Raw genomic sequence first — 10,421 nt, 5'->3', positions numbered from 1 at the left:
CATCCCAGGTCCTTCTCTACCACTTCTCTCCACTGCTGAGCTCCGCCCCCTGCACTGATCACATGACAGTGACATTATCCCAGGTCCTTCAGCTCTTGCAGTGCAGCAGATACAGAGCAGGTCCTGGTCGGGAGTCACTGCTGTGGTGTCTGGAGCCTCTTCTTCTCTCTGGTATCAGCCATTTCTCCAGAATCCCCCTTTATCCCCGGTGCTGGGGGCTCTGAGAAGCGGGGTCTCTCCAGGAGCAGTAAGTGCGGTTCTGGATCTCACTAATGCTCTTGTCCCTGGAGGATTTCCAGCCTCTCCTCTCCTCATAAAGGCGCCTGCAGTACTAGAAGCCTCCAGCTCCTCCAGTTCTTTCCTCTTCTCCTGAATGACCACCAAGGATGGACAGGAAGGAGATCAGCAGAAGAATATTAGACCTCACCTTGGAGATCATCTCCCTGCTGAGCGGAGAGGTAAACTTCTCTAGATTTCTCTCCTCTTTATTGTATTCTGTAACAAGTCAGACATCGGGAAGGAGAATCCATCATAGGAAGTGATAGGAAGAGTCCAGGGTCCTGGAGAACGGCCTCCAGACCTCCCAAGTGACGGAGAACCTGAAGATCAGCCACCAGTATGGTCAGTGATGGATCATGGAGACCAATAGTCATGTTGTAGGAGCCATGAGCAGGTAAGTAGGCACGTTGTACCCAGGAGGAGAGGAAGCAGAGGAGGAGATGGCCGGAGTGTGGCCTGGAGGGAGGATTTCTACCACTAGTCTGACATCTAGATGATACTGGACTATAACAAGGAGGCCTCCACTACGTCTAGAGGAAAGAAGGTTTCTCCACCAACATAGAAGAGGAGTCTTTACTGTAAGAGCAGTGAGACTATGGAGCTCTCTGCCAGAGGAAGGAGTCATGGGGGATTCTCTAGAAGAGTCCAGAAGGAGCCTGGAGGTCTGGAGGGTAATAATATTCCAGCTTCTAGTGACTAGATTACTGGAGATGGGGCCATGATCCAGGGAGGGATTCTGATTGTAGATCTGGAGTCAAGAAGGAATGTTTTTCCCTAAGTGTCTCTCTCCGTCCACAGGATTACACCATAGTGAAGAAGACATCGGGGGGGACTTCCATCATCCATGAGTCAGGAGGGTGGAGCAGGACCCACATCACAGAGCCTCCCCCCCTGATACATGAGAAGAAGATCCTAGAACTCACCCACAAGATGATGGAGCTGCTGACTGGAGAGGTGACACTGCTGGGAAATTCTCCAGTAACAGCACTGGAGGGGTCTGGGTGATGACGGTGTCATTGTGTTATCAGGTTCCTGTAAGGTGTCAGGATGTGGCGGTCTATTTCTCCATGGAGGAGTGGGAGTATGTAGAAGGACACAAGGATCTGTACAAGGAGGCTATGATGGAGGCTCCCCTGCCTCTGACATCACCAGGTAAGAGGAGATTGTCCTGATTATAGAAGTGTAAAGATCACATAGATACAACTCCCATCATCTCATCACATGTAATAATCTCTCCTGTTCCTGTGTGTTTCCTACAGATGCACTCAGAGAAAGAAATCCCCCCGAGAGATGTCCCCGTCCTCTGTATTCCCAGGACTGTCCAGAGGAGAAGCTCCCAGAGAACCATCAGGTAGATGGAGCTGAGCCCTATACACATCTATATAGGGGGGTCCTGCAGTCATAGAGGGGTCATAGATTGTGGGGGTCTCTTATGTGGATCTGTTAGATTTCCCACCTGTCTGCTGTATTGTCCTGAATTGTTACAGATGACAAATCAGGGGGAAGATCTGACTGTTATTAAAGTGGAGGTTGAAGAAGAGCAGATGATGGGCGATCCCCCGTGTAAGAGTGAGGTGGAGGAGGACATTCCAGTCCATGTGACCACAGGTATGGAATCATGAATGGAGGAAGGGAATTGGGAGGTTTCTTCAGGTGAGGCTCCACCTTAGAGCTGCAGTAAAGTAGCACTCCGGGCAGTGACCCCTGTGTTATGTACAGGAGCGGAGGGAGCTGTGGCTGCACATAGACATCCTCTTGAGGATCTTCTCTCCGTCCACTCATGCTCCGGGCTGAACACTCGGCCCAGCAGCAGGTTTGGGGGGCACCGGCTGCAGCGAAAGGCTGGGATCTGAGAGAACCCAGTTTAACCACTTCAGCTCTGCAGTCCATGACGCTTAGTGATGGCTCTCATACCTCAGATGTGTCCTCCGATGCCAGGTTTTATAGATTGCATTGCTTTTAACCATTTCATCTCTGGACGGTTTTCTCCTCCCCCTTTATTACCAGGGCAGTTTATCAGTTTTCTCAGTTTAACCTCAAATAATTTATTTTAGGCTACTTTCACACTCGCGTTTGGTGCGGATCCGTCATGGATCTGCACAGACGGATCTGTTCCGATAATACAACCGTCTGTATCCGTTCAGAACGGATCCTTTTGTATTATCTTTAACACAGCCAAAACTGATCCGTCTTGAACATTATTGAAAGTCAATGGAGGACGGATCCATTTTCTATTGTGCCAGATTGTGTCAGAGAAAACGGATCCGTCCCCATTGACTTACATTGTGTGTCAGGACGGATCCGTTTGGCTCAGTTTCGTCAGACGGACATCAAAACGCTGCAGGCGGCCTCCAGAGCGGAATGGAGACGAAACTGAGCCAAACTGATGCATTCTGAGCGGATCCTTTTTTATTGAGGAGGCATTAAGCCCTGAACGGATCTCACAAGCGTAAACCAAAACGCCAGTGTGAAAGTAGCCTTAGAGATCTGAGAAGAGAGGCAGAGTTAAAAAAATAAAAAGCCACGGCGACCTCGTGGATCCCCCAATACGTGTCCTGTTCTAGTGATGACATCCACTATAGCCGGTCTCCTGCTATGAAGGGAGAAAGAAAATAACATGAGCAAAAACACGTCTTCTTTTTGTTTTTCTTTTATAAAAATAAATGTGCAGGTGCAATCCAGACATGAAAGACGTCTGACTGTGAGCAATCTCCGATATGTGTGTGCTCATCTAGGAGACACAGGTACATACCTCAACACAGGTATATACACACAGGTACACACCTGCACACAGATATATATACACAGGTACACACCTGCACACAGATATATATACACAGGTACACCCCTGCACACAGACATATATACACAGGTACACACCTGCACACAGACATATATACACAGGTACACACCTGCACACAGACATATATACACAGGTACACACCTGCATACAGATATATATACACAGGTACACACCTGCATACAGATATATATACACTCACCTAAAGAATTATTAGGAACACCTGTTCTATTTCTCATTAATGCGATTATCTAGTCAACCAATCACATGGTCAACCAATCACATGGCAGTTGCTTCGATGCATGTAGGGTTGTGGTCCTGGTCAAGACAATCTCCTGAACTCCAAACTGAATGTCAGAATGGGAAAGAAAGGTGGGCTACAACAGCAGAAGACCCCACCGGGTACCACTCATTTCCACTACAAATAGGAAAAAGAGGCTACAATTTGCACGAGCTCACCAAAATTGGACTGCTGAAGACTGGAAAAATGTTGCCTGGTCTGATGAGTCTCGATTTCTGTTGAGACATTCAAATGGTAGAGTCCGAATTTGGCGTAAACAGAATGAGAACATGTATCCATCATGCCTTGTTACCACTGTGCAGGCTGGTGGTGGTGGTGTAATGGTGTTGGGGGTGTTTTCTGGGCACACTTTAGGCCCCTTAGTGCCAATTGGCCATCGTTTAAATGCCACGGGCTACCTGAGCATTGTTTCTGACCCTGTCCATCCCTTCATGACCACCATGTACCCATCCTCTGATGGCTATTTCCAGCAGGATAATGCACCATGTCACAAAGCTCGAATCATTTCAAATTGGTTTCTTGAACATGACAATGAGTTCACTGCACTAAAATGGCCCCACAGCCACCAGATCTCAACCCAATAGAGCATCTTTGGGATGTGGTGGAACGGGAGCTTCGTGCCCTGGATGTGCATCCCTCAAATCTCCATCAACTGCAAGATGCTATCCTATCAATATGGGCCAACATTTCTAAAGAATGCTATCAGCACCTTGTGGAATCAATGCCACGTAGAATTAAGGCAGTTCTGAAGGCAAAAGGGGTCCAACAGTGTATTAGTATGGTGTTCCTAATAATTCTTTAGGTGAGTGTATATACACAGGTACACACCTGCATACAGATATATATACACAGGTACACACCTTCACACAGATATATATATATATACGGGTACACACCTGCATACAGATATTTCCCTTATGTCCTAACCAGTGGCACAGATGGTGTATTTCGCCCCCCGTGGACTGGTAGGACAGGTGGAAATTTTATTGACACTTAATAATTAAATAATTACCTAGACCCTCCCACCTCCAATAAAGAGGGGGATCGCCCCCAGTCCCCTTGTGTTTTTTTCTGTCCTCTGTACAGGTTTGGACTGGTGGAGATCCCCCTCTGGGGATCCCTGTTCGAATGAACCTGACACCTACCCCTTTGGGGTTAACTTGGCCATCTCTGGTGGCTGTTCTTCATTCCTGCGGCTGTCTGCGGAGTAATCTCTTCCGCTCCCGTGCTGTGTCTCGGGGCGGTGAGGATGTCTGTGTTCGACCCACTTGTGGCTTGCCGCTGTCCTCTATCTAGGCGCTCCTGGGGCGCTGAACCTAGGAATCGGTGGCCCCCCCGTGTGTCCTGTGGGCACCACCATTTTGGGAGTGACGTCTCCGGCTGTGATGTCACTTCCTGTTTCTAAGAGGAGTGTTTTCCTCCTTTATAATGTATTTTTTTTGCCAGTTTTGGCGAATTAAGCTATTAGTAGCTCCCTCTTAGCCTAGTCATTTTTATTGATGATTAGATTTTAGCGCCAGCTTCACCCCCTTTTGGGGTGGAGCCTATTTTTTGGCACCAAGGTTGCTATTTAAATCCTGTACCAGTGGTCATTCGGCCTCCTGGAGCGCAGGTGTATGGGTATCATTAGTCTGTCTATCTTGGATATTGGTGAAGCAATTTTCCCTCTTCCAAGCATTTTTGCTTTGAACAGCTAGTGCTGTCCTCTGCTATTTACTCTTGCGGGTTTTGCTTGAAACAGGTCTTGTTTTTTTTGGGTAAAAGCCTATTTGCTTGGATTTCCTTTCCTCCTTCCAGACTTAACAGTTAATTCTGTTTGTTTCTTGCAGCCATGTCGTTTACAGGGGACGGTGATCGGGACCTGGGCAGGAAGAGTTCTGGCAAAAGACGCCATCTTCAATGCCACGACTGTTAAATTGTCCTGGAGGACAATTATCTATTTTCTCGATGTCCGCCCTGTAGAGCTAAGCTTCTTCCCCAGCAAGAACCTACAGTTCATGATGTAGTTGACTGGGTAAAGAACTACATGGAGTCCAACATGAACCAGGTGAACTCCTCTATAGAGGAGCTGAAGCAGGCCTTTAGATCTAGGCGCCAAAGACCTTCCTCTCCTCATCGGGCCATGGAGGTATCGGGGGCTTAGGATGCTAGAGAGGGTTCTATCTCCTCTTCTTCCGAAGATGAGGATGGGTTTTCCTACTTCTTCCCTCCCGAGAAGGCCCAGCGGCTGCTGAGATCCATCGGATCGGGGGACCAGGATGTTGATGAGGGTGAAGCCTCTACCTCCGCCTCTATGGGGCCCAGGGCCTTTAAAGCGGATGATTCCCTCCTGTCATTAATGAAGACGGAGTGGAAGAAACCAGAAAAGGGTCCTGTGCTGACCAAAAGATTTAAGTCAATTGTCCTCTTGGGGGCCAGTACCAAAGGTGGATATGGCCATTTCCAAGCTTTCCAAGAGGACCATGGTACCATCGGACGACGAATCAAGTCTTCAGGATACGATGGACCGCAAGGCTGATTGCGCCTTTAGGCACATTTATTCCTCTGCTTTGGCTTCTGCCTCGGTCGCAATAGCGTCCTCTGAAGTGGCGAACTTTCTCAAGGCCAGGTTCGCACAAGTTTAGTCTGACCTAGACCAGGGGGTCTCTAGGGATGACATCTTGGCCTCTTGATAGACGGCCGGTCTGGCCATAGATTTTTTGTGTGACGCTGCTCCACAACAACTAAAATTGGCTTCCAAAACCATGGCGCTCACAGCCGCAGGCAGGCGTCCGCTCTGGCTAAAACCCTGGAAGGCTGATACAACTTCCAAGCATAATCTCTGCGCCATGGCATATGAACCTGGCAGACTTTTTGGGCCAGAGATTGACCATATTATGGAGAGACTGTTGGATAAGAAGGGCAAGTCCCTCCCCCAACAGCCCTTTCATGGTCGGGGCAAAAGGTATAGGTCCAGGTCTGGACCTCAGCCCAAAGCCCAGAGATATTGGAGCTCCCGTAGAGGGAGGAAATCCTCCAGGGTCTCTAAGCCCCCCAAGAAATCCTCAACGCTCTGATTGCAGGCCTCCTCGAGGCTCTTGGTACCATGCCGGTCTGACTGGATTCTCAGAACTCCCTGCTCCCCATATTCCCGTTGGCAGTCGCCTGCAACACTTTCTAGAATCTTAGCAAATCCACATCCAAGACCCTTGGGTGCTCCATATTATATCTCAGGGATACCTGGTAGACTTGGACAGTCCCCCATCGGACAAATTTGTTCTAACAAGACTGCTTCCATCCAGCAAACAGAAGATTCTAGAGGATTATATCCTGGAGTATCTTCGGAAAGGGGCCTTAGAGGAGGTGCCTCTTAAGGATCAGGAAGCAGGTATCTATTCCCCAGTTTTCCTGGTACCCAAGGTGACCAAGACTGGAGGATGATCATAGATCTGAGATATTTCAATCAGTTCATCAAACGCAAGCATTTCCGGATGGAAACTATCCAGTCAGTGACCAATCTTCTATTGCCAGGATTTCAAGGATGCTTACCTCCATATTCCCATCCATCCTGGGTCCAGAAGATTCTTAAGGATCGCGGTGCAAGTCAGGGGAGTCCTAAAACACTTTTAGTTTGTGGCCCTCCCGTTTGGAATTTCTTCGGCCCCACACACATTTACCAAAGTGGTGGTTTCTGTGGTGGCAGCTCTAAGACTTCAGGGTCTGAGCATCATTCCATACCTGACTGGCTCTTCAGAGCTCCTTCCCAAGCAATCCTGTCCCAACACATTCAGTGGACTGTAGCCTTCCTCCACCAGCTAGGATGGATAATCAACTGGGACAAGTCCCGTCTCCTGCCAGCTACCTCAGTGAAGTTCCTGGGATTCGTGGTGGACTCAGTGGAAATGACTATTCATCTTACTCCCGAAAGAAGGCTATCTGTTCAAGAGACAGCCCGCTCTCTCTTAGTACCTCGGAAGGTAACCATTCGTACTTTGATGAGAATGTTGGGACTAATGTCATCAACCGCAGAGGCGGTTCCTTGGGCATTATGGCACCTACGTCCGCTACAATCGGAGGTACTAGCCAAGTGCAATCACAGTCCGGTGGGACTAAATTCCGTGCACTCCCTGTCTTATCGTGTCCTGTCCTCCCTAAGAAGTTGGACCCATCTGGAGGAGGGCAGGTCCCTAATCCAACCCTCTTGGATTACACTTACCACAGACGCATCCCTAGTAGGCTGGGGAGCACATCTTCTGAACAAGACAGTTCAAGGAACCTGGACATCTCAGGAGAAGTTATTGTCATCGAATCTCCTAGAAATCAGGGCGATCAAACTAGCCCTTCATCATTTCGCTCCCTGCATTCAAGGCAAAGCGGTGAAGGTACAGTCAGACAGCATGACCGCTGTAATATACATCAACAAGCAGAGAGGCACGAAGTCACAAAGTCTCCTGAGAGAGATAGGTGTGATATTGGATTGGGCAGAATTGAACCTCGCCCATTTATCAGCCGTCCACATTCGTCGAGTCCACAATATGATTGCAGATCGCCTGAGCCGAGGTCTTCCAACCGGAGAATGGATGGTCTCTCCATTCAGACGTCTTCAAGGAGATAATGCTCAGGTGGGGCATGCCAGAGATCGAACTCATGGCAACGAGGTTCAACGCCAAGGTGGAGTGGTATTACTCCCTTTACAGGGAGGACAACTCGGTGGCAATAGATGCACTGTCAATCCCATGGAGGTTCGGGCTGGCCTATATCTTCCCTCCAATTTCCTTGATTCCGAGGGTTTTGATGAAAATCAGGCAGGACCAAGCATCAGTCATCGCCATCATTCCATACTGGCCGAAAAGAGCTTGGTTTAGCCAACTCATTCAAATGGGTCGGGGTCAATTTTGGAGGCTTCCCCCAGAGAGAGTACTGGCGTCAGGGGACACTCAGATCTCCTCAAATCTTCAAATGTTCAATCTGACAGCCTGGAGGTTGATCAGTCCCTTCCAAGAATAGGGGTTTGTCTTGAAAACCCTACAGCACTCCAGATCTGAGACTACTAACAGATCTTATTCAATAATTTGGAAGATTTTTTTCAAAGTGGTGTTCCAGTCATCAACTGTCATCCACAGACACTTCCATGCCTACCATCCTATAGTTCCTGCAGGATGGTCTGGACAAGGGGTTGTCACCGTCTACCCTCAGAGTGCAAACTTCTGCTATCTCGGCCTGTCTCAACAGGTCCATTTCTCAAGAACCCCTTATCACGAGGTTCCTGAAGGGAGCTTCAAGGTAAAAGTCTTACAGTAATCAGACCTATCCCGGTGTGGGATTTAACGGTCATGCTCAGGATGTTATCACCCCCCCCCCCCCCTTTAAGCCTTTAGAGGAGGTGGAGTTCAAATTTCTTGCCTGGAATATTACTTTTTTATTGGCTATCACTTCTGCAAAGCGAGTTGGGGAACCCCAAGCTTTTTCTGCTTTTGAGCCATACACCAAGTTTCTGCAAGACCGGGTGCTGCTCATGTTCTTGCCTACCTTTTTATTCTAAAGGTGCCTTCATTCAGCAACATCAACCAGGTAATTTCTCTTCCAGTTTTGGCTCCGCTACCCTCCTCCAGAAGAAAGAGGGCTCTATACCTTCGATGTCTCGAGATGTCTCAGGATTTACCTGGAGCGGTCCAAGGTATTTAGGAAAGATGAAAATCTCCTTATCCTTTTTTTGCGGTAGCCACAAGGGTAGGAAAGCCTCTAAGCCCTCCATTAGTCGATGGATTAAAGCGGCAATTCGGGAGTCTTATGTATTTCAGGGTTCTGAGCCACCTGAGTTTGTAAAGGCCCATTCTACTCGAGCGGTGGCTACTTCCTTTGCAGAAAGAAGCTCGATTCCACTGGATGTCATTTGTAAATCAACTTCCTGGAGTTCTCACTCCACTTTTATCTCACACTATAGAGTGGATTCTAGGATAGCTAATTCTCATTTGGCCAGACAGTGTTATCCTCCACCAGACATGAGGACCCTCCTTTGGGGGTTTCTTCTTGCTAAATCCCCATCTGTGCCACTGGTTAGGACATAAGGGAATCGTTAATTTGGAATGATAATTAGTTTTCCCTTAGTCCTAACAGTGGCACACAAATATCCCCCCCCCCCCCTTAGTTATTTGTTGTTAAATTGTTTTACATTATTGTTGCTTATTTCTACTTATAACTACACAGGGGACTGGGGGTGATCCCCCTCTTTATTGGAGGTGGGAGGGTCTAGGTAATTATTTAATTATTAAGTGACAATAAAATTTCCACCTGTCCCACCAGTCCACGGGGGGCGAAATACCCCATCTGTGCCACTGTTAGGACTAAGGGAAAACAAATTATCGTTAGAAATTAACGAATATACACAGGTACACACCTGCACACAGATATATATATACACAGGTACACACCTGCACACAGATATATATACACACCTGCACACAGATATATATACACACAGTTACACACCTGCACACAGATATATATACACAGGTACACACCTGCACACAGATATATATACACAGGTACACACCTGCACACAGATATATATACACACAGGTACACACCTGCACACAGATATATATATATATATATATATATATACGGTGTGTGTGTGTATATATATATATATATATATATATATATATACACACAGGTACACACCTGCACACAGATATATACAGTACAGACCAAAAGTTTGGACACCCCCTTCTCATTCAAAGAGTTTTCTTTATTTTCATGACTATGAAAATTGTAGCTTCACACTGAAGGCATCAAAACTATGAATTAACACATGTGGAATTATATACATAACAAAAAAGTGTGAAACAACTGAAAATATGTCATATTCTAGGTTCTTCAAAGTAGCCACCTTTTGCTTTGATTACTGCTTTGCACACTCTTGGCATTCTATTGATGAGCTTCAAGAGGTAGTCACCTGAAATGGTCTTCACTTCACAGGTGCGCCCTGTCAGGTTTAATAAGTGGGATTTCTTGCCTTAAAAATGGGGTTGGGACCATCGGTTGCCTTGTGGAGAAGTC

General features: G+C 47.3%; 1 protein-coding gene and 1 long non-coding RNA gene across 2 annotated transcripts in view; both read left to right on the top strand.

Moving 5' to 3' along the window:
• Positions 1-398: 398 nt before the first annotated feature.
• LOC122933925 lies at positions 399-1,432 on the top strand. Its single transcript, XR_006388590.1, has 3 exons — positions 399-458; positions 1,078-1,233; positions 1,308-1,432. It is a non-coding gene; the product is annotated as an uncharacterized LOC122933925 (long non-coding RNA).
• A 148-nt stretch (positions 1,433-1,580) lies between these two features.
• The window catches only part of LOC122933846 (gastrula zinc finger protein XlCGF26.1-like), a 21,207-nt gene continuing 12,366 nt past the window's right edge, over positions 1,581-10,421 (top strand). The window contains exons 1-2 of the mRNA XM_044288920.1: positions 1,581-1,630; positions 1,767-1,887. Of these exons, the coding sequence (XP_044144855.1) occupies positions 1,767-1,887 (121 nt within the window). The 5' untranslated portion in view covers positions 1,581-1,630. The remainder of the gene's footprint in view (positions 1,631-1,766; positions 1,888-10,421) is intronic.

Source organism: Bufo gargarizans, chromosome 4 (assembly GCF_014858855.1).
Source record: "Bufo gargarizans isolate SCDJY-AF-19 chromosome 4, ASM1485885v1, whole genome shotgun sequence".
NCBI classification, from domain to species: domain Eukaryota; kingdom Metazoa; phylum Chordata; class Amphibia; order Anura; family Bufonidae; genus Bufo; species Bufo gargarizans.
This window is presented reverse-complemented; position numbering and strand designations above follow the sequence as displayed.